The 24773-nt window shown below is 39.5% G+C and overlaps 1 protein-coding gene across 1 annotated transcript in view; it reads right to left on the bottom strand.

The window, feature by feature from the left end:
* Positions 1-24773, bottom strand: part of INPP5F (inositol polyphosphate-5-phosphatase F) — a 37175-nt gene that overhangs the window by 4235 nt on the left and 8167 nt on the right. The window contains exons 2-15 of the mRNA XM_035137288.2: positions 21599-21679; positions 13294-13430; positions 12404-12532; positions 10353-10520; positions 10110-10166; positions 9026-9224; positions 7517-7696; positions 6377-6444; positions 5453-5577; positions 4776-4853; positions 2688-2808; positions 2205-2333; positions 785-902; positions 28-226 (exon numbers count right to left, since the gene is read on the bottom strand). Of these exons, the coding sequence (XP_034993179.2) occupies positions 28-226; positions 785-902; positions 2205-2333; positions 2688-2808; positions 4776-4853; positions 5453-5577; positions 6377-6444; positions 7517-7696; positions 9026-9224; positions 10110-10166; positions 10353-10520; positions 12404-12532; positions 13294-13430; positions 21599-21679 (1789 nt within the window). The remainder of the gene's footprint in view (positions 1-27; positions 227-784; positions 903-2204; positions 2334-2687; positions 2809-4775; positions 4854-5452; positions 5578-6376; positions 6445-7516; positions 7697-9025; positions 9225-10109; positions 10167-10352; positions 10521-12403; positions 12533-13293; positions 13431-21598; positions 21680-24773) is intronic.

Here is a 24773-nt window from a genome sequence, read left to right as displayed (position 1 = left end):
TATATAACCATAGAACATTCTGCATACCTTGGGTCACAGTCAATAAGTGCCCAACCACCATGGAATTTTTCATCATCTGGTAATAGTAACTTCATGTAACTTTGCAATAACTGGCTAATCAGTTCCTGATGACTTCTCAAGTTCTCCTTATGCAGCGCTTCATGTTCTTTCTCTTTTGTGAATATGGAATAAAGATCCTCTGTCACAGGAATGCCCTGCATTAAATCTAGACACACACACAAAACAAACAAAAATCACTGAATGCATAAGGAATGTATAACAGTATCAATGCATAACAGGAATAAACCTGTCGGTATGTTACTAATTGGACTGCTTTGGTTAAGTTATACTGTACCTCTGAATCTTGGGATTTGGGTAATTTGAAATTCTTAACCAAGACCTAATTCTTAACCAATACCTAAGGAATGCTCATGTTACAAGGGGCATGCCTTCATTATCGACAAAGGAGACAAGTGGATTTCACTATGAGTCTTCCCTGCCTTTTCCACCATGATTCAAGACTGAAGTATTAAAAAACAATTCACTGATTACAAGTGGAGAGAGTTTTATTGCCAAAACTTCTAGAAAACTCAGCTAAAATGAGTCAGTCTCGTTCATACTTTTTAAAAGCACACAAAACAAGATTTTGACCTACTTAGTACCGGTAGTGAAAAACACAGACCCAAACACCTTTAACATTTCCGAGAAGCCAACATGAAAAGAAAATTCAACAGATACATAGTAGACAATTATTCAGTACAGAAATTGACTGAAACTATCTTACCAATGACTGCCTGCCTATAAGCATCCCTGAAGCGGTTTAAGTAGTATCTATTGGCAGAGTTAACACCATCTTTCATAACTCCTGCCAGCTTCCTTTCGCCAGTTCTTGTGAAGTCACCCTATTGCACAAAACACATCTTTGAATACTCAGTGCATTGGTTATTAACATGAGAGACATCTTAAGTAACTAACTTTCAACTGCTTTAAGAAACACATCTTTCAGAAGCAGAGAGTTACATCTCATTTTTTAAAAATGTACTCCTGTACGTTTAAATCACACATATTTAACAGTCACCATTTGAAATATGTCCCTTTTCTATAAAACACACCTGCAGATTCTAAACACAAGATCTGTATTGGGGTTTCTCAAAAAGTGGGCCAGGAATTGCTTTCAGGTGGGCCTCAGTGCCTCAGTCTGCACAGTCCCTCCTTACTTGCCTACCCCACCCCACTAGCTGTCCCACAGCCTTTTGGTTGAATCAATGCCAACATCAGCAACTCTTTGCATGCTGAGTAACAGTGATTGGGAGACACAGAAGGTCAAGGGAGATGGGGGAAGAGGAATGGAAGGTTTCTGAGGGAGGGGGAAAGCCAGAAGAGGTGTTGCAGAAAACTTTTAAGATAAAAGGTTAATGATTTATTATCACAATCATCATTATTGTTAAAGAAACTGAAAAGAGAATAATGGAGGAAAGCTCTTATAGGAGAAGAGAGAACCTAAAAAGACCAGGGAGCAGGGTTGAATGAGACAGGCAGCTGGGTGGGTGGGGAATAGCAAGCAAACTAAATGTGAAGGGAGGATAGCAGAAGAAATCACCGGAGACCAGTAAAAATATGTTTAGAGGCCTGTGTGGGTGGGAAGGGGGAAATACCTTTTCTACTTAGACCCCTCTGGATCAACAAATTCTGGCTTACACTGGAAGGCTGACTCATGATACCTCGAGAGCAAATGTCTGTAATTAACTGGAGGAAAGCTGAGCTATGGAATTTTTTCCTACAAAGAAAATGCTGTAATAAAGAATTTCGCAATTTCAAAGATCAATTAGATCACTAGAAAATGCCTATAACTTCCATCTGATTAATTCCAAACTCTGCCTCAATCTGCTACTATTTGTGACAGGCTGCAGTTTTTTTTTACCACTGGGCCTCAGTAATTTATAGCCGTCTCTAGCTGGCCACATCAGTAGAAAGTCTGAGAACGCCTGATTGACAGTATTAACTGTAGAACAGTGAAATCTATGGGTGGGATTCACCTAACCAGCCCAGTCAGCAGAAGTCCTGTACATTAAGAGAGATGTGGTGTGTTAAACCAAAACAATAAGCTCCTGTATAAACCTTGTAAACTATTCCTGTTATAAGTTCAATTAACAAAACTGAAAAGGATTACCGAGTTATTTTTACTTGAAGTGAAATGTTTTTACCTTTAAAGCTGCTGTTCCAGCATATTGTCTGCTTATGGCATCACCATTGTTAGCCCATATAATCTGGTAGATCCGATTGCATTTCATTGGCAGTGGTTGTTCTGGTGGCATCACACCCAACTTCTTCAACTGGAATTTAATTTTATTATTATTACTAAGTGCCATTCTTTCGTCTTTTTTTACTCTAGGAGTGTAGGGCTGTTATCTTTCTTCTGAGGCTACAGAAAGCAAGTTTATTCCATTCGTCTGTTAACCACTGAAACCTTGTTCTCCAAACACCGGACAAAAATTTGAATTTGCATATATTACTTGTGCAAGGGTAATAACTACTGTTCTCCACTAAGATCATGCTTCACATTAGGAGAACTATTCCGAAGCAATTTAAATCTGAATAGACTATGCACACATTCCATACTGGTCTAATTGACTATATTTCACATAGTTCTCATTAATAAAGGTTTTCGAAAACTGAAGTTGCAATACCTGCTGTTCCATAACTATACGGGCCACGGCAGCTTGGACAACGTTGGTTCGATCCAGGCAATCCATACAGTTAACTCGGAAAATCCCTTCCTGCTTACAAATCATTCCAGCTTGGTCCACCCTTCCAAAAAGTGAAGGGGGAAAAATATTAGAAAGCTTAAAGTGAAAAGATACTACATCCCTTGGTATAGAAAATATATATAGTCTTACTGGAAGTGATTAATCCATAATGCTCATCTACAGGGGGTCCAATCTGGCCCACAATTTCATTTTCCCTAAACCACCCCCACCCATCCAGATGATGGGTGGGATGGCAGGATTAAATTCTGCATTGTCTGAGTGCCTGCACAGCCAAAGTAGTGGGATTTAATCCCTGCTCATCAACTGATGAGCAGGGGTGAAATCCTCCTCAGTTCAAACAAGTGAGGCAAGGGCTGTCTGAAACTCCCTCCCCACTTCCATTCTGCTGGTCTTGCACCTGGCTCCTTCAGTTCTCTTGTGAATTCTCCCTTGTCCAGCTTGCGGGGACTAGTTCAGCCTTAGCCCCTCTCCTCCTCCTCTTCTCATAGTTACAGAGGCCTTTGCAAACAGCATGCTTTCTTTCCCCTTCTCCCCTATTTCCTGAGGAAGGTTGTCTCATGGTCTGGACAGGGTGGCTTGAGATGAGAAGAAGAATAGGGGAGAGGAGAAACTACACCCAGAATTTTACAGGTACCTATCGCTGCACTTTTTACAGGCGCACTGCAGGACATATCACTGCTCACTGGAGAAACTCCCTTTTAGTGGATCTGCAAGAAGCAGGGTTTCTCTTGATTGCCACGATGCTTGCAAAAAGCGGTGTTTGCGGTCTTAAAACAGAAATCCCGTTAAGGATATGGACCATAGAGCCAAAAAAGCTTCCCCACCCCTGTCACAGGGGAAACAAAGAACATTAGTCCCAAGAAACTAATCTCTTGTCCTTTAAAAAGGGCACCTAAACATTACCCATTCTATGTGAGGTAACTGTATTATCACTGATGAGATGCCATCGTTTTATTAACCTGAGCTGTCCAAACCTCTCCTAATTAATTTTATTAACACTATTATATGCTGCCTTTAAGAGTCAAAAGCCTTCTAAGGAAACTTCCCATAAAATATATAACATGAGTGACAAATTACAGGTAGGTAGCCGTGTTGGTCTGAGTCGAAACAAAATTAAAAAATTCCTTCAGTAGCACCTTAAAGACCAACTAAGTTTTTATTTTGGTAAGTAACAAAAACATCCAAACAGTAACTAAAATAACCACTGATGAAACCAAGCTCAGTAATTATGCCTCAGTAATTATGGTTAAGAACTATTTAATTCAGCAGCCCAATAAAACCCATTTAAGAAAATGTGACAAAGAACAAAAAAGAAGTCAGTACTCTTCTAAAGGCCTGCAGCAATGGAGTCTTGACATTCTCTAATTGGCAGTATGTTCCACAAATGTAGGTCACCACTGAGAAAATATCTGTTCTATATGCCTTCAAGCTTAATTTTTCTCCTGGCAGAGACACAAATACGGCTTCAGCTGCTGAAAAGTGTGGGCAACTTAGTTCCACACCATTCAAGGGTTATTAGGACCTGCACTTTCAACTGGGACAGAAATGCACCAGCAACTGCTAAAATATAGGTTCCATTTGATCTGATCACCTGACCCCATCATTACTTGGGCAGCCAGATTTCCAAACTGTATTTAAATGAAGCCCAAATGGAATACATTACCATAGTCCAGCCTGGGCATCACTAGGTGCAATGATAACCGAGAAAAGGCTTGTCCTCCCAAATAGACTTGTACACCAGTTGTGAACTTAAGATGGTAAAAAGCACCCTGGCCACTTCTACTAAATGAGCATTCCCAGTTAGCAGCCAGCCCAGAAGAACTCCCAAAGTGTACACTGAGTACTTCGGGGATATACAAGCTCATCTTGGACCAGTTATAAACCACAGGTCAGAAGAAGCTACCCTATCAAGCAGCGTATGTACCATTACAAGGGTGGAAGTGGCATGCAATCATTTATGTAAATTTATTTTCTGTTTCAGAGTGAAATTAACATGCTAATACTAACCAGCACCACTTCACATCAGTGATTATGTCCGAAATGGCATCTGTCAGTGTTTGAACATTTTCAAACTTCATTCCACGGCTAAAAGGTACAAAGAAAATACAATTTACTGATTTCTTTTTCTTTTTTTCAACACAAGAAGAGAGCATTGGAGAGATGCTTATATAATAATGGTCAGTACAATTCTACATAGGTGTATTAAAATAGCACATAATTTAATACCACCACGGGGGACGCAGATAAGGACTTGTGCAGGTCATTGTTTGAAGCGTAAGATTAAAAGTTTCACTGAATTTTTACTCTTAGAGAAATGCAGTACTGTATATTTTATATCAAACAAAATCTGGGAAAAAATAATCCTTATGCAGATTTTTAAAAAGCATTTTATAATATCTGTCACAGACAAATCAACTTGAATAGCTATGAACATGCCCAAAATTCTGACTCACTCTCTGACATCAATTTGTATGAACACATACAAGAATATACTCACCCAAACATTTTTATAAAGACAATATTTCAAAATGAGTTTACAAAGATGTTGAAATCATTCACAGAGGCACAACTTAAGCTCTGGAAAACACCTGCCATACTATACCAGCTTACAAGAAACATGGAATGGAATGTTATGATTTAGCATTTTTGTATTAAATTGCTATAAGACGTTTTGACAGACTTACCAGTGTTCATGAAAGTCAAATGAAACGTATGTAAGACTTGGATTGTTGTACATTAAAACTTGTTTAAGATAGGCATCACCAATAATTTTTTCTCGTCCAGCTTGGTCCACCAAGTTAATGATAATCTGTTAAAAGTGATCAAAATAAAAATACAAACAAGTACATAATAAGACAAATGAAATCTAACAAGTATGTACAAGGGGCAAACATGTCTAGTCTAGGAGAAGTTATAGGTGACTGCTGTGTGCTTTCTCCAAAAGTGCTAGAAGCTCCCTCAGAAACTGTGTCCTTTTAGAGTGCCATCAATTAATTACATATAATCCAACATTATGGGCTAATTATGGTTGAAAAGTTGCTTTTCTCCTAGCTCTCCAACATTCAGGATTAGGATAAAAAGAGTTTGCATACACAAATGCCAAGGCAGCAACGATAGTTGGGATGCTCTCTGGCATACAACTGCTGTTTGGTCCTAAGCATGTCACCTTATATGGTTGGAACTGCGAGAAGCCAAGTTACAGGGAACCAGGCAGAGGGCCTTCTCGGTAGTGGCACCCACCCTGTGGAACACCCTCCCCCCAGATGTCAAAGAGAACAACAGCTACCAGACTTTTAGAAGACATCTGAAGGCAACCCTGTTTAGGGAAGCTTTTAATGTTTGACGGACTACTGTATTTTAATATTTTGTTGGAAGCCGCCCAGAGTGACTGGGGAAACCCAGCCAGATGGGTGGGGTATAAATAATTTTATTAGTAGTAGTAGTAGTAATAGTAGTATTATTAGTATTAGTATTTTGGTCAACAGGAACAGCTTTCAATATGAAATGCAACCATTTAGTTCTATTCTTTAGAAGTTAAAAGGTATATGTCACCATTACAATAGTTCCAAACTTAAAATATATGATCTTGTAATAATTTGGAAACCCACCTGTTTCGTATAAATTTTCAACTGTTCTTCAAAATGTGCACGGAAATATGGAACAGTTTCTTTTTCACCTGCAATAAAAATGCATTGTTAAGGAAGCTTGGGGGATGAAATTGGCACATTTAAAGTATTCAAACAGGGCAACGTTGGAATTGCGTGAGTCTGTGGAAAGCAATTCATAGGAAAGAGAAAATTACCACTAAAAGACGGATATGGGCAATTCTGGAGATTAAAGGAATTTCAGAACAATTTTCTATAGAAACTCTTTCTTCCAGTTCAGTACCACTCCAGAACAGAACTTCAGCCTGATATCTCATCTAATGCTACAGCTAGCTATTATCCCAACCATCTTCACTTCCAGATTAAATGAACAGGTGCATCTAATTCACTAAAAAGAAAACCCTGGGGAGATGTACCTTTCTAATACATTTGGAAATACTTAACCTGAAACTTGGCACTATTTTAAGTATTATCATCCTCAAATGTCAAGTGAATGCAAGAATGTGATTTCATCTCTACTTTGCTTGAAAAGCTGTGCTTTATGGGGAAGGGGTGGTAAAGCAACATTCTGCAGCAGAGTACAACTCAGGTTCAATCTCTGGCATTCTTGACTTGATTATGGATTTACAAGTAGCATGCTCTCAGACGATCTAACTTAACAGCCACATTCAAGACTTTCAGGCTTTTGATCTGATTCCATATAAAGTGATCTGTGCAAGCTTCAAGATGCCACCAGAAATTTAGTTTGCAGGGTGGTTGCTTCCATAGAAGGATGTCAAACCAAGGGTTGTAGGTTTAAGTTATTCAATTAATACCCTTCTTTATGTGTACCTGGAACATCACTGTTCCCCTGCCACCCTTAAGAACTTTAAAAAGTTTCATCTGTGTAGTTTGGTTTGCAGTGTTCACACAACACACCCAAGTGGCACTTGTCCCTTTGGGAACTGTCCCTCTGCCAGCTGAGTGTCAAATAATGCGGAGTAGCAGCTGGCTATATCCTGGGGTATGGAGATAACAGCAATGCCAATACTCCAGGTAAATCTACAGGGACCTTTACCATGACCTGAAACATAGCTATAAATATTTAAGTCTATCAAATGCTGTAGTAAGAGCATAAATCACTCATAAGGTACCAACACTTACATTTGTCCAGTCGCGGCCGGGGATTGTATCTGTAACCAACCTGACTCCAGAACACAGGCACTGAGCCTCTTGTCTGAACGAAAGAGAGGGTGTGGTTATGGACGTGAATCAATTGTTCTGTCTCCACATAATTTGCCACATTCCCATTTTTATCAACGCCTCTCCGTTTGTAACGCATTCCTTTAAAAAAAAACAAATAATTCTCAGGAAGGACATAGCAATCCTATTTGCTACTTCATAGTAGCAAAAGTATAAAGGGATCAAAAAAATGTCAAATCAAAAGTCAAACTGGTATCAGTAGATTAGTCCTACGAGCAGATATTTGGGGGTGGGGGGGAATTAGATGGCTGAAATGAAAGAAATCAATTTGTAAATTCAGAAGACTACAGTGAATCTTATGTAGTTCATTTATAATCAACCAGTTTTTATTTTAAAAACAGCTTATTTTCCTCACAAGGAATACACGGGCTAAGAAAACTAATTCCTGGGGGGGGGTTGGGGGGGAGGTAGGGATGTGGCAAATATTAAGGGTGGAATTCGCCTAGCAAACCCCATCAGCAGAAGTCATGTGCAAGGACTTCTACCTGAACAATGGAGCTTCCCCCCCCCATCTCCTCCCCCCCCCCTCATACCTTGAAATTGGCTCATGGGAGGGAACCCCCCAGAATAGCATGCAGTGGGGGAGAAGGGGGGTTGTTCTATCTGGCAAGCTGCTATGTTTGCACAGATGGAACAACTGGAAGTGTATAACATTGAATTCCACCCTCAGTGTTTATTACCATTTCTGATTTATATGGCGATGGCAAGCCCTGCAAAGCGGTTAGAAAAGTTATTCTTGCCAGCCACACAGGTCATCAGTAAGAGAATTCAATTAGAAATGTGTATGCTTCTGCATATTAAATAATTGTTGATAACTTTAGGATCCAAGCCAATAGCTTTGTTAAGTTATTAAGGATGTTCACATAAGGAAAGTTTCCAATACCCTCCTCTCCCCAGCAGCCCCTGTGCTCCCCCCAAAAAAGGCTTTGTGGGTAGCACAGGATAGTGTGGAGGAGAAAGGAAAGTTTTCCTCCCATGAATGTCCTTGCAGTTGCCTTATGATCCAAGTCTTTCTTTCCCCTTCACACAAAAACTAGCACAGAAGAATGCAAGTACTGTAGCTTGAGAAGCATAATTTCTAAATCATTATCCCAAATCAGACAGGAATCCATGGTCAACGGAATTCAGGATCAATGTAATTGGAAAGCAAATCTGTGAAAAATGCGTAACTTATAATCCCATCAAAATAAAGATTACTAGCACCACTTCTCTCTCCAATGTGAAAGGAATGAGAGAGAGCAAGACTGTTTTCTGGGTACAGCCATCTGGGGGTTGGGGGAAGGCTGTACCCAGAGTATCAGCTCAACAAAGTTTTTTGGGGAAAATATTGTGCCACTCTTTCAAGTTCTTGATACAATCGATGTTTTTTCTATTATTAAACAGTCCCTGAAAGGTATCATAGCAACTTACCAGCTCTGTGGCGACTTCGGCGTGAGATAAGGGCCACAAGAAAACATGGGTGAATATCATCCACGCAGACTGGCTCTTGAGGTGGTGTCTCAGGACTGCTTTTCTCTTCATCGGATGCTTCATTATAATTAACTACAAGCTCTTCAATCTGAACAAATCCCTGGATGACTGGGATAATCCAAAAATCCACTTCAGATTTCTACAAAGTTAAAAAGAAAGGAAGGAAGTACAAATGGATGGAGCAACTCCCCTAGGAGGAAAGGTTGCAGCATTTAGGACATTTTTGGTTTGGAGAAAATGTGAGATGATAGAAATTTATACGGCATGGAGAAAGTGAATATATATTTCCTCCCTCTCTCATAACCCTAGAACTCATGAAATTCCAGTGAAGCTTATTGTTGGGAGGATTTAGGGCGAATAAAAGGAAGTTTTTCACACTCCCTCCTACAATATTTAATAATGGCCACCAAATTGAATGGCTTTAAAATATGTTTAGGCAAATTAATGGAGGTAAAAGCTAGCAATGGCTACAAGCCTTGATGGCTATGCTCTGCCTCCGTAATCAGAGGCAGCACACTTCTGGAAGCCAGGTGCTAGAAATTGCAAGAGGGGACCATGCTCTTATGCTCAGGTCCTACATGTAAGCTTCCTATAGGCATCAGATCGGTCCCTGTGACAACAGAATGATGGAGTAGATGGGCCACTGGCAAAGGCTCCAGCTCCAGGGGGCCCTGCATTGTTCAGGCCAAATGCAGAGCCGAGAACAGAGCGACGTCAGGACATTGTGTGCCCCCCCCCTCAATGTTCTTCCGAAGATGGCACCTCTGACCACTGGCCTGAACAAGTAGGCTCTTCCTATGGTCTGATGAATATGTCGTTTTATGCATTTCCCCCTTCCACACTAGGTTTCTACATTTATATTACAGAATTATATATATTGCAGAAAGTTAGAATGAGACCCACGAAGCCTGACAAATCTCCTTACTAATCAATTTGATTAAGAAGTGAAAACAAGTAGAACAGCTTTCTACCTTCTATGCAGAGGTTCTAAACAAAATGCATATTCATAGCAAACATTACTCACACCAATATTGATCAAGTCTTCTAGCATGTGTTTGTTCCAAAAAAATCTATCGTCAACCTGAAAATGAAATTAAAATGTAAATATTTTCCATCGGAAAACTAGAGAACAATGCAAACTCACCTTTATCAGAACACAAACCAACAGGAAACAATTCATGTTTCTTGGTTTTACAGAAGATCAGATACATTCACATAAAAATCCAAGTGTTCGTTCAAAACACTGATAATGTTTCAACAACCTTACCTTCCTCCAGAGTGGCAAGTTAGCCTTCTCACATGCACTTTGCCTCTGCACGGAGTTTGTTAGGTTATAAGTCAAACTGTAATAAAAAGAATCCGAGTCCATAAACATTTTGAATAGTTCTTCCAGCAGCCGCCTCTCCAGTCTCTCTTTCTCTTTACTTTCTTTAACCTGTGAAACAGCAAAATTTTAGGCTGATTGGGAAAATGTTCCTTTGACTATTTTTATATCCAAATATATACTATTAAACAACTTTTACAAACTCCAGCTCAGCAAGATCTCCCACCCTTCAGCCTTTGTCCTCATCAAGCAAATGGGTCAGCCATAGAAGTTAACTACAAATTTAAGGCCTTGCTTCTTCAGGTCACGTTGAATGGAAGATACATAAAGGATATTATGTCATTTTAGATTTCAAGATATTTAGAATACAGTGGTACCTCCGGTTGCGAACGAGATCCATTCCGGAGCTCCGGCTGGATCCTGAGGTTTTTGCAACCCGAGGATCACTGTTGTATGCATGTGCGTGGCGGTAGACCACTTCTGTGCATGCGCGCACGGCGAAACTGGTCAAATTCTTCCGGGTTTGCCGCTTTCGCAACCTGATGTTTACGTTACCCAAGGCTAATGTAACCCGAGGTGCTACTGTATTTGATAGGCCTGCCCTATCAACATGACTGCCCGTTTTCCAATGTAGCAGAAGTTGCTCAGGCACCATACACAATATACTGTATTCCTTTATTTTAATGCATAGAGGGAGATAAAAAGATCAGATCACATCATATGTGACAAAACACTTCATGTTCTACAGATACATTTTATCTTCTAAAATGCAAAGGGTTCAGTACAGTGTGTACCTTTCACAGATGGAAAGGCCTAAGAGGCAGCAGAGGAAAAAATGTCTATCCACTTTCCCCAAACCACAAATAACTTTTAATATATCTTTATTATGTTCTTCCTTAGTCCCTCTGCCCTCCCAAAACTAAACAGTCCCAAATGTTTTAGCCTCTTTATGAACAGAATGTGCTTTAGCTCCTTTAACCCAGAGCTTTCCAAACTGTGTCAAGACAGTTAGTGTGTCGGCTGCAGTCTGTACGTGTGTCACACAAACACTCCCCATGCTCCTCCTGGGGCTGGAAAAGGGTTTAATCTCCGGTTTGCTAGTAAAACTGCATCAGCGTGTTGCAAAATGATGCAAAAAGTGAATCAGTGTCACAAAATGACGCATGTCTAAAAAGTGTGTCACCAACATGAAAAGTTTGGAAAGCTCTGCTTTAGCCATTATGGTTGTCCTTTTGACAAAGTGGGAACATTACATATTTGTTCTGCTGGGACAAGTTACAGGCATAAATGCTGCCAACGAAGACAAGACCGCAATTCCAGCAAGAAGGAAACCAAAGCCTGTTGTAGTTGGGATCAGTAAAAGGTAATTGGCAAAGGTATACAGTACTGGAATATGAGGATGAAGAGGTATGAGGTGCCAAAGACCTGCAACGAAATTGTGCTGAATATGAAAGCAGACAGGAAGCTGGCATGAGGATGTAAGGAACTATGTCATAGTATGAATGAAGAAAGATGAATAGTGGGTGCAGAATTCTAGGCTAGAGGTAGAGAACTTGCAGTCTTCCAGATGTTGCTGGACTAAAACACCCATCATCTCTGAGTACTAGCCATGCTGTCTGGGGATGCTGGGAGTTGGAGTCCAACAATATCTGGAAGGCTATGGGTTCCCCACTCCTGTTCTAGACAGAGAAGAAGACTGAAGCAGTGGCAGCTGGACACAAACAGAACATGACCCAAAGTTTTGCTGATGGGGCCAAATGGAAGAGACATGTTTTTGCAATGCTGACAAATCTTTGCAATGACATATGACTCAGTAAAGGACTGGATATGCTCAAAGGAGAGAGAAATCAAAGATGTCAAATGTGTTGTGCCCCATCAACAAGTAAAGCTATTTTTTTTAAAAGTACAGAATACATACATACATATGCAAATAGATTTTATAGCAATCTACAGTACAAGGAAAAAACATTTTGAAAGCCCACAGAAATCCCTACCTTCTTTTTATTAGAAGCAGAAACATTTGATTTAATCTGAGTGAAGGTCTTGAGCAGAAATTTAGAGTCATCTGGAGACTGGGTAATCTTCTCTGGTTTGTATATTCCAAAATGATGTTTTTTGCAGAGCTGAAAAGAAAATATTAAGTTAATATGAAGCTTAAAGAAACAACATTCTATTACATAAGTCCTATCAAATGAATGTTAAATAAATTAGCTTTTATTTAAGCATGTGGTTTAGGTGCAAATATGTGCATATCTTATGTATCCATCTATTTTCAGGGCATTTATATGCAGCTTCTTATGTATGCTTCAAAGCAGCTAATGAAGGTTATTAACAATAAAATAAAAAATACAAATTCAGGAAGGCAGCAGATACCAGCAGAAATCCCAAAGTACAAACTTTTAAAAACACCATCCAATTAAAAGCCTCAGATAGCATCGAAGCCCTAGTTTTGCATACAGTGGTACCTCTAGATACGTACCTGATCCGTTCCGGGGTGCCGTTCACACTCTGAAAAGTATGTATCTAGAGCGGTGCTTCCGCACATGCGCAAAGCACCAATAGAGCACTTCTGTGCATGCATGAAGCACACAGAACGCTTCTGCACATGCACGGCGGTGGAACCGCACGGTTCTTAACCTGAAAGTACGCAACCCACAGCATACACAACCCGAGGTATGACTGTATAAGCCAGGCATCCCCAAACTTCGGCCCTCCAGATGTTTTGGACTATAATTCCCATCTTCCCCGACCACTGGTCCTGTTAGCTAGGGATCATGGGAGTTGTAGGCCAAAACATCTGGAGGGCCGCAGTTTGGGGATGCCTGGTATAAGCACTCATCTTATCAACTACTAGGTTTCAAAGTATTCCGAGTGTTAAAGTTACCTCCAGTTCCAGATCCTGAGGTTCTGCATCAGAGAGTGGTACTGCTGCAATCTTTGTTACTTTGCATATTTCATGATCTCCTGGAAGCTTGCCAACCACTACTTTTTGGCGAATTAGAATCAACCACCAAGGCAAATCTGAAACAAATCCAAATCTATTAGTATGGCATTTTCCATTTTCCATTTCCACGTATCCATTTCACAGAGTTAGGCAGCAACCCTTCAAACTAACTTTCCTCACCATTGAGCCATCTCAGTTAAAACACAATACAATCAGTCTGGTACTGGGGGTCTGAAAACAATGCTTGCAAACTGCAGAATGGTGTCAGAATATAGTATTCATAACTGTGGCTCTTCTCCATGCAACAACAAGAGGTAGAATAGCTGGCACTTATCATGAAGTGCAGTGCCATCCAGGAGTCCCCTTTCACTAACCCAGGCACAAAACCATTTCCATATCAGACAGTAGCAAGGTTTCACAACAAATTTGGTGGCTTTCTTCAGCCACAAAACACTCACGCATATACTTCCTTTACTCAAAGCATTGTTCAGTTACATGAAAAGGGAGAGGGACTGTGTGCAGACCCTTATTTAAACAAGTGAATCTGCCACCACCATGTATGGTGGCTTCAAGAAACCAAAGGCTCCTGTAGAAGGCTTTTGTTGAAAATTAATACTTAATTTTTTTCCATTTACAAACATTTGACTTCACAATTTCTCCTCCTCCCAAGGTTAGATATAGGAAAACAATCCATTTCAATGGAAAGCTTTCTTGCTGACAAAACTACAGAATACTGTACTAAGATTGGTAACAAAATAGAAACTGCTTGTGCAATAATGTTTTTGCTAACTAAAGAATAGTCATGCAATTTTCTAGAATTGTGTGTCATGATGCAAAGGCTTCCTTTGCTAATAAAAAAATGCAATTTTGTATGCAAAATCAAATCTGAAACAGAAGGTTTATTGGTTCCTTCTTAAGGGGGGGGGGGGTTATAAGGTTACACATTCAGATTTTCAGTAGCGTGGAAAAGTTTGCATTAATTTGAAACAGAACTGCTTGAACACTAAAAAGGTGTCACAAAGAAAGCAATGCTTTAACAGCAAAATCTGTCATGAAAACCTTCAGTGCAAGCTATTCTCTAGGGACATTATATAACCATAGCCTCCACAAGACACTTTACAGATAGCATACAAGCTTTGGTGTGCTATTTTACCCATCATGAACACCCTGCCTGCCATTTCTACAAAACCAAGATTAAAGAAGCAGCAGTGCAAACCTCAAGAGAATGAAAGCTTAGAATTGGTTTTAAATTTTAAGAACCAAAGCTTCTCCAAATACCGACATTTTAAAAATATGTATACATAAATACAGTACATTATGGGATCATATGATATCATACAATACGTTGTGGAGGAACAGCCTCCCAAAACTATGATAGAAAACATTGGAAACATGCTAACAAAATGAAACAAAGACTTCTCCTACCCACAAACCAGCAGCTAAAAATAAAAACTCAAAGACCGACACCTCCATCACAAGCCCAGATAATACCCAGGTCATTGTTCAGACTTTAGCCTGCTGTGGCTTTTGCTGACTATGCAGCACTCAACCACCACCTCCTGTTTGCAGTGTGTACAAGCCAGCACAGCAACAGACACCGCTGTCTCTAGTCCCTGGAAACAGTCATTTTAAAATTTCACAGCTGGTGCTCAAACCTATTTTTGTTGCTGGGCCTAGCATCCTCACAGCATGCTTTTAACACACGGTTGGATCAGGGGAGAATCGTTTTTAAATTAATTAGAAGGATGGGAGACAAGAGTTCTCTCGCTCGCTCTCTCATCACTAACAATGCCCAGGAAGAAAACAAAACTAGCCTAGCAACTGTTTTCCTGGTCTGTTGTCAGCCCTCCTTTTAATGCAATCAAATATATACAGATCACAGCCGCAAGAAGCAAGCAGCAGTCTGTCCTGAGAAGCACCAAGGCAAACAGGAACTGAAGTTCAGGGGCATAAATGCATTCAGAACTCTGTCTCAATGACTGAACTCAATAATCTGTCAAAAGTGTTCTAAAGAGCACATACAAGTACTTCTAAGCCATCCTTCATTGTGATAGTAATCATGCAACATAGAATTGTAGAGTTTGAAGGGAACCTGGGAAGCATCGTCCAACCCCTTGCAATGCATGAATAGGCAGCCATGCCATACAGGGATTGAACCTGAAACCTTGATAGATTAAAATGAATGTCTGGACAGCAAGAGGAGAGTTCTCTTAAACAAGATTCCACGTAGGTTCAAGTGCTTCTGCTTGTCATAAATATTCCAGTGAAATATGGACTTGATGGCTAAGACAGGCAAGACTATTAAAATACAGTAGACACTCGGGTTGCGAACGTGATCCATGTGGGAGGCACGTTCGCAACCCGCAGCATTTGCAACCTGCAGCGCTGCACCTGTGCACATGTGGGTCACGATTCGGCGCTTCTGCACATGCGCAAAGCGTGATTTAGTGTTTCTGTGCACGCATGAGCGCCGAAACCCGGAAGTAACCCATTCAGGGACTTCTGGGTTCGGCACGGTGCGCAACCCAAAAGTGTGCAACCTGAAGCGGCCGTAACCCAAGGTATGACTGTATCTGACATTACAGTCTTGATCACTTTTTAACTTTGAATTCCTACAACTATAACAGCTCAGTCAGTAGAGTATGAGACTCTTAATCTCTGGGTCGGGCAAAACATTCCTATATTGCACTGCAGGGGGGCTGGACTAGATTATCATCATGGTCACTTCCAACTCTACAATTCTATAAAAATTTCAAAATACAAAAATTCCTTCCAGTAGCACCTTAGAGACCAACTAAGTTTGTAATTGGTATGAGCTTTCATGTGCATGCACACTTCTTTAGGTACCTCTAAGGTGCTACTGGAAGGAATTTTTGTATTTTGTTTCAACTACGGCAGACCAACAAGGCTACCTACCTGTAACTATAAAAATTTCAGCCATCTAACAAATTCACTGATTCGCATTTTCAAGTGTAAATGACAAAGGAAGTATGCACGAAGCATACAGTGATCCTACTGAACTGAAATCTCCCACTTGTTAAGTTTTAAATATATTTATATGAGAGCTCAAGGTTTTGTTTTGCTTATTTAAAAGCAGTTCTAAACCACTTAAGTATTTGAAAAATCTCTAAACAGCATTCAAAAGGTTCATAAATAGCTTGGAAAGTGCAAGAAAATATTCCAGTGCAATCTTAACTTTGTTGTTGTTGTTTAGTCATTTAGTCGTGTCCGACTCTTCGTGACCCCATGAACCATAGCACGCCAGGCACTCCTGTCTTGCACTGCCTCCCGCAGTTTGGTCAAACTCATGTTCATAGCTTCGAGAACACTGTCCAACCATCTCGTCCTCTGTCGTCCCCTTCTCCTAGTGCCCTCAATCTTTCCCAACATCAGGGTCTTTTCCAGGGAGTCTTCTCTTCTCATGAGGTGGCCAAAATATTGGAGCCTCAGCTTCAGATCTGTCCTTCCACTGAGCACTCAGGGCTGATTTCCTTAAGAATGGAGAGGTTTGATCTTCTTGCAGTCCATGGGACTCTCAAGAGTCTCCTCCATGCTAAACTAAGAGTTTTCCTTATTTTATATTTAAGAAGAGTTGTATTTAAAGCCTGAACGATTTAATAATAGATAACCTCTGCCCTGATATAATAAAAAGCTGCTCCATAAATAAGAACTAGAATTGTGTTCATTTGTGCTTGTTGCCCTCACCATACATGGTAAAGCCAAAAAGGCTCTGGGGAAAACAAAAACAAAACATGTATTACAAATGCTATGCTTCTATGGCGATTATATTTCTTGCATCTGCAGGAACAATTAATTTTGACCTGAGTGTACCAGGGGCTAACAGCACTTCTTAAGTGATGTAACAGAACATAAACAAAGACTTAATACCAAATGTAATCTGTAAAGGTATCTTTTAGTCTTATTCAAATCTTAGTCAAATATTTCAGGTCAGTTGCCTCTAAGCACAGAGCAAACAATGAGCAAACCAAAAACTACAATGTCTCCATATGTGCAGTTCCCATTTCTTCTAGTCTTAATGAGTTCATAGATCCGTATGTCTGTAAGGGAGTGTGACTCTGGTTGTCAATCACCCGTTTCTAGCTTTAAGATGGTATGACAGCTTATTCCACAGCATACACAAAAGGGGAAATTTCATTGAAAGTGTGCCACTACCCCCATTTCATGTGCTACACTAAGATTAATGCAAGGTGAAATTAGATTCTTTAAGCCAGACTGTGTATGAGCAGCAAAGGCAACATTTCTTGCATTCATTTACAAGCCAACAACTTTCTGGAATGTAAAAAAATAATAATCACAATGCTGTGTGAAGAGAAGGCCTAACTATCCAGATATTCTTGATAACTTAAAAAAATTATAAGCCACTCAACATACCAAAGCTTCACTGAACATATTCTTTGTTAACCACCCTTCTGACCCTTACCATCTTAAAAATGTCACCTTTTTCTATTTAAAAAGGAAGGGTCTTTTTCAGGGCTACTGTAATAAATTTTCAAATTGGGCCCTTTATTACTCAACCCCCCAAACTCCAGTTATTTACAGTTTCACGTTCTTCAAAGTGAAAATTATGATAAAAGAACTGGACCTCCCCCCTCCCAATATACCCATTATTATATAGTAATATACAGCTTGTAGAGTTATAATCTCTTGTAGACAGGTCTATAACAATTCCAACAAACTGAGTGTTCCTTTTCCTTTCAGCAACAGCCAAAGTGTAGCCACATCTTCAGGAGTCAACGATTAAAGCTTTCAAGTCAGTTCTCATGCCGGGCAAGATGAGGCAAGCTATTATTAATACAGCAATTGTTTACATACCCTGCTCAAAGGCAGTGTTAAATATTGCATTATGTATTTTATTTGTCATTCTAGGAAAACACGGACGCTATCAAAGCACAAGATGAAAGACCCGACTCTCCCTGCTGCCCCCACTAAACATTCCCTATATTAGCTAACAGGAAACATGCACAGTTGTTAGCCTCAAGATGTTCCCTGTACACCTGCAGAGGGAAGCTGGGACACCATGTATGTCCCTGCCTGGAGTTTCTTCCTTACCCAGAACTAGGTGATTTTAAAGGAGGAGGTGGTGGTGGTGGTGCTACTCCAAAAAAAATTGACACAAAGGGTGCACCTCAGCCTTTGCCTGCCTTGCCAGAAAGGAGGAAGCACATTATTTACTGATTTATTTATTGAGAAAGAAAACAAATGTCCTTTTTAGGAGAATCTTCCCAAAGAATGACAAACATGGATCATGGTTGAATCCAACTAATTTATACACAGGACACTTTGGGATGAGCAACTGAACTTCCAATTCCTCTCCTCTCCCCAGGTACCCCCTTAAAAGTGTTCCAGTGGTTTGAGAGAAACCCCCAACAGATTTACAGAGACCAAGACAAATCATGCTTTCCTGTATGGTCCTAAAAATACACAGTTTGTCATCCCTGCAATCCTAATATGCTCTCTTCCTCCCCTCTTCTGAAATCATACCCTCGGCATATACAAGAATATGAGATAGCTCATATTTGCTTTGAAAAAGCAAAATGGCAGTATATCTGCAATAAAATTAATAGATTTTCCATTTTGTGATCATAGACTATAAAGATATTCTCCCAACGGAAAATGCTAAGTGTATTCACTTACCCCTTTGCCTCAAGGTACACATTATTTAATTGGGTCATGGTCAACTATTTTTAAAATGATATTCACAACTATTTTTAGAAAGGACTAGCAATTGTTATAAAAGAACATGCATACCTGCCTGCAGAACTATGGTCAACTATTTTAAAAAAATTATATTCACAGCTACTTTTAGGAAGGACCCGCAAGTGTTATAAAAGAACATGCAAACTTGCAGAACTAATGTAGTTACTAAAAAGCACCTATGAATATGAAAATCATTAAAATGTATTCAGTGTTCTGGAAACAGAACACATTTCCAGGCTGCCAAGATGCCTTTTTATTTATTCAAGGCCTGTGCTCTTAATCAATGAATCAACCATGGTATCAAAGCTCAACAACTTGTCCATGACAACATTACCAGAGAGCTCCACAATGCAAGGAAATAAAGCAACGTTTCCAGCTCAGCTCCTCAAAGAATCAATAACTGCTAGTTGGCTTTCAAGGGAATGGTGATGCAGTGTTCTTGTTAACTTGGGACACATCACACAGAGCCTTCTTATAAAATTTTAATCAGATACTACATTTAACCCAGAGAAAGCTAGCAATCTACCAATAGTCCTGGTTTCTTCAGTGCCAACAGCCTAATCCTCTAAATTCTGTGCTTAACATACATGCTTAGCATACACAGAAAACAGAGGCTTTATCCAAGCTGCATTGTGAATAGCAGAAAATCTCTTTATACAGTCTCTCTGTAGCTACACTGAGGAGATCAGAAATGAACATACATATACATCACAAACAAATCTAAACAACTAATGTCATTACTAGTGCCTAGGCTCCTAGAGATCATTGGAATGGAAACAAAATAGTATGGCATTGCTCGTATTTTAAGAACTGAGAAATAACAAACACAAACTACAGGAATGAAAGCTCAAGACTAAATTTATATATATATATATATATATATATATATATATATATATATATATATATATATAAAGCCACAGGGTTCCTCAATGTAAGCTCATCAGATGTTGTTCGGACTACAACTCCCATCATCCCCAAAAGGTTAGCCAACGGCCAGAGATTATGGGAGATGCAGTCCAACAACCTCTAGGTAGGGATCCAAAGTTGAAGGACAATAGCTGGTGCAGTGGCATCATAGAAAATTAGTGTCATTCTAGATACTGCACACAATTCTGGCCTTGTCTGCTTAAGAATGCTGACAGTCTTAAATGAATTTCCTTCACATAAGCACTCCTTGCATCAAGTACTCAGCTACACTAAATCTCTCTTTTTTAGTGCAAGTATTAAGAAATATGATTTCCCCAACCTCTAGTAGTACAGGTCACATGGATTCTGTAGAGTGTGTAGAATGACTCCAACTCCACAAATAATCTGATCATTTCAGAAGAGAGATTCCTTCTAACCAGTTGTACCATTGTGTTACATAACTGTTCTCTTTAATCTATAGAGCCTTAAAAGAACTTTGAGGGAATCACTAAAGAAAGAGTGAACCTCTGTGAAATCTCTTCTTTCCTGTGTGTAATAAATCACAGGCTGTCCACAGAATGGAATCTCTAGGGTCTTGTTGAGCCCATATTAAAGTCACATCTGAACAGTACACAGCAAGAGCATAGGGGTCACTCATAGCTATCTGTGTTCCATGTTGGTAAGACCACTGGTTCTATTTTAAAATAAAATCTATTATTAAAGGAAGCTTTTCAAGCATATATGAAAATCAAATGTGTGGGTTTTTTCTTGTTGTCAACCACAAATTTAGTGTTTTGTGGCAACTATTGGTTTTTAATCCATTTCTAACAATTACCAAAGATCAATTCACAAATACCAATTGTTAACAGTATTTATTATTCAAAGGTCAGCTAAACAACCCTAGAGCAGAAGCAAGTAAGACTCTGAAGCATGCCAACCTCACTTTTGAAATATTCAATGTATGAGAGCTGTTTATTTGGCAGGATTTCCAATACTATTCCATTAATAGAATCAAGCTTGCCTAGCTTTTCTTATATCAACATGAAGCAGATGGTGTTTGAGGAAACTAGATGAGAAAGCCAGCCTAAAAAAATGTTAGTAATCAATGCTCCAGAAAACTGCATCTTCCGCTGAACATTTTTATACCCCTGTCATTGGTAGGAAACAAATTAGTCACCTTTATTTACAATCCAAAATTAAACTGATATCTACAAAAACTTTGCATTTATATTTGAGAATAATGCTCCAGCTGAACTAAAGCATCACATTTTACTTACCTCTGTATCTTCATGAAATTCTATTTACAGGAAGATGCTGATACTTTACTACCCCCCTCTCCCAATTACCTTTTTCCTCAGGTCAAGAAAACACAACAAAATATACATGAACCACTGTATATGTAAATAGAGCCAGTTATTTATGTGTTGCAATTCAGATACTGACATGAAACAAATGAAAGTGTCAGACAAATCAGTCTGAGAGGCGCTGACAAAGCCCACTTTAGTTTTATCAATTATAGGTAGCGAAGCCTTGTCAGGGGACTTACAAGCACAAAAGGGCATAGCAATTTTAACATTAACCATCACTCTGGTAAGATAAAGAATTTTACTATTCATACCTGTGTGAAGCTGAACTTTTCCAATAAGTCCCTCAATCAAGCCCAGACAAATCGGATTCCAAGCCAAAAGCAGGTCAGTAGCTGTGGGAGAAATTTTACACACACAAAAATCAGAATCTGTGATAAGCAATTTAAAATCAAGTCTGGTTGTTTGTTTCTTTGTTTGTTTGTTTTGATCCTACCTCTCCAAGGGATGGATTTGGCAGCAAGACCTCTAGTTGCTCATTCCTATAATACGTTATCGCAACACATATTTTTCTAGCTAATAACTTTGTAAATTGGTCACTCTCTATGGATTCATCAGGTTCCCACTGGAATATGTGAAGGCTCCATTATTCTGATACCATATCCATTTTTAAAGCTGGCCCCCTGGGACATAAAGAAAGAATTCATCTTTAAATGTCAGGTTTACTGTGCCAATTACACAGCAACCCAAGCCAGTGGTTGTAGGCAACATCTCAGTTTTCTGTTCTACTACTCCCATTTCATACCCCAAGTGAGGACTAGGTTAGATACTAGAAAAATCCTCCTACCACCAGCTGCCCTATCTGCTGTAGTCAGCAAGAAATATCAGGGTGGGTGACCTTCCAAGACCCGAATTCCTACTTGTAGAGGCCCAAAAGTTTTCTTCAAGTGTTATTTTAAGCAAGGAGTTAAAAACAAATTTACAAAGTTCACTCCAGTTTATATAACTGGAAAATAGCTCTCTGCCGTAACTTAATTGTACAAACATGACTCATTTAGAGTTCATAATCAGAGCATAGATGACACACCCTTAAAGTATGAATGCCACTCTATTCACATACTACTCATGATTTCAACAAGTTGAAGAAAACTTGGCAAGAGTGCTCTCACTCTCCTGTAACAAAGAAGTTTAAGGAATTTAGAAGTAGCCACTGTAAGGGCCAAAACCACACTCCCCTAATGCCTTCTATGCCTGAGACCAGAACAACCACACTTCAAAATAGCACACTAGGCCAACTCCCAACCTCAGCCTATGGAATTTACAGTTCAATCTCTGGAGTGCTTAACTTTCTTACTCACCAGGAGCACTTGTACAGTTAGTGTCATTTTTTCCAAGACCACAAGCCCTATTCAGGTGTTCAGCAGATATGTGTGAGTGCATAAACTATATATGGAATATGAGGCCACATGCACTTTGACATTTTTCCAAAAAGCATAGGATTGGGAATTCTAATCCAGTGTTCCAATCTAGTCATGGTGAAAACTGAAGCAAGAGTAGTCCTTGTCCATATTAATAAATCCAGAACACGTTTGTCTCTGTTCTGCCCACCATTGGCTCTATCTCTGCCCACATCCTGTATGCAGCTCCCCCAACAAAAGAATGCTGTCCACCACACATGCTACAAACAGTATACCCTTTTAACAGTAAGTTAACCAGCTAGGAATAACAAATACAACCGTACATAGGCAGTAATGCCAGTTCTGAAAGAGTATATGATCTTGCTGCTGTACTTTCTTTTTTCTTTCTGCTCATATCTAGTTTGATGGATCAGAACAACTGATAAAACTTCTGCAAGTCCCTGGTTGGAAATTAGTTATTCTGGCACAAATAATTCCGATTTCAAGGAAAGAAAAGAATGCAAAAATAACTATTCTTAATGAATTACTCCATCAAGGTTTTAGGAACATCCAACAGTGCTGTTTAGGTTTAAAATGAAAGCACACAAACTAAAGTTGATGTTCAGACAAAGGTTTTTGTAAAACTGCTACTCAGAATAAATGTATTTTTAAACTTTATTTCAAAGAAATATTCTATATGTTCTATTCCAAGAAAAACAATTTCACAATAAGATTAAAAGCTATTGTTTAAAGAGTGAAGAGTGCAGACCAAGCTGATGCTCTTTTGTCTAGAGACACTGTCAGTTTAAGCACCATTTGGGAAATTTTCTGGTGCCAGCCACTTTGCTACCCTGAATTCCTATTGTATTTATAAACAATTTGAATAGATCTGTTGATATTGGTAGTTTTGCTCAGAAACAAAGAAATGGAACAAAGGAGGGCTTGGCACTTTGCCACCTATTAGAATGATCTGGACAACAAAGCTGCAAGTCACTTCAACGTTATAGTTGCACTCAGACTCAACACTGAGCCACAATTCAACTAGCCAGTACCAAGTTGGCATAAGAACAAAGATACTGTGGTTTGTTGGACCTAACATGCATTTGCTTCCTCCTCCATCCTTTGACTCTCCTGTGAATGCCCAGGTGTTAACTTGAATGCCTTATCCGCTGCCAATGACTGGAATAGCCCTCTTACCATTGGTCAACTGCAGAAATGAGGAAGGAAACATGAATGATCTCCTCTTCTGAGATCTTTGGCTACTCTCAGCCTCAACTAAACACAGTTCAAATGCCTTCCCTTCCTTCCCTCATTCCTAGACATGAATCATGGAGGCCTAGAGCGTAATTTCAAGGCACAGATCATCATAAGAACTTTAGGCACCCATGGTGATGAGTGGGGAAGACCCTCCCCAGTCTAAGAAAGAAAACTTTTCCAGGAGAAGACAAGGGTGCTTCTGGGGAGGTCGCTGGACTAGCTTTCAGTACTGTCCTTAGGATCAGGGTGCATGTTAAGAGTGGTTTGACTAGCAGAACCTCTTGACAAGATGTCTCTGGAGCAGGTGATGAGATGTGCTCTAGCGCCAACTTGGCATGCTGCTGACACATGTGTGGAACACCACAACGTATCTGGGAGCAACATATCTTCTATCCAGGAAGATGGTGGCTACTTTATTGTAGTATGGCTTGGACCTATCCATGAATTTGTATAGTCATTTAATCCAGCTGCAAGTTCCTTCTCTTGTGGCAGCAAATTCCTAAGCTAATTCATTGTATGAATAAGGTCCTGTTGCCTATCCTGAACAGATTATCAAATGATTTTGATGGCTGACCCCTTATAATAATCTAGGGGGAGGGAATCTATCCATTCTCTACATTCTCTCCACAGGCTTTTTGAAATCAGCCTTGTGCTCCGCATTTTGAGGCATTCCCATATTTGAATACACAGCGATTAACTTTCTACTACAGTTTATCATCCTCTAAAAGTAAGTCTCTGAAATAATTAAAAAACACTGTTCTTGGCAGTTTAAAATATATAAATCAGAGCAACGAACATATATTTGAAAACAATCATTTCAAGCTTTTTAAAAAAT

This window comes from Zootoca vivipara, chromosome 5 (assembly GCF_963506605.1).
Source record: "Zootoca vivipara chromosome 5, rZooViv1.1, whole genome shotgun sequence".
Classification (NCBI taxonomy): domain Eukaryota; kingdom Metazoa; phylum Chordata; class Lepidosauria; order Squamata; family Lacertidae; genus Zootoca; species Zootoca vivipara.
The sequence above is the reverse complement of the archived record's forward strand: the minus strand, read 5'-3'. Positions and strand labels throughout refer to the sequence as shown.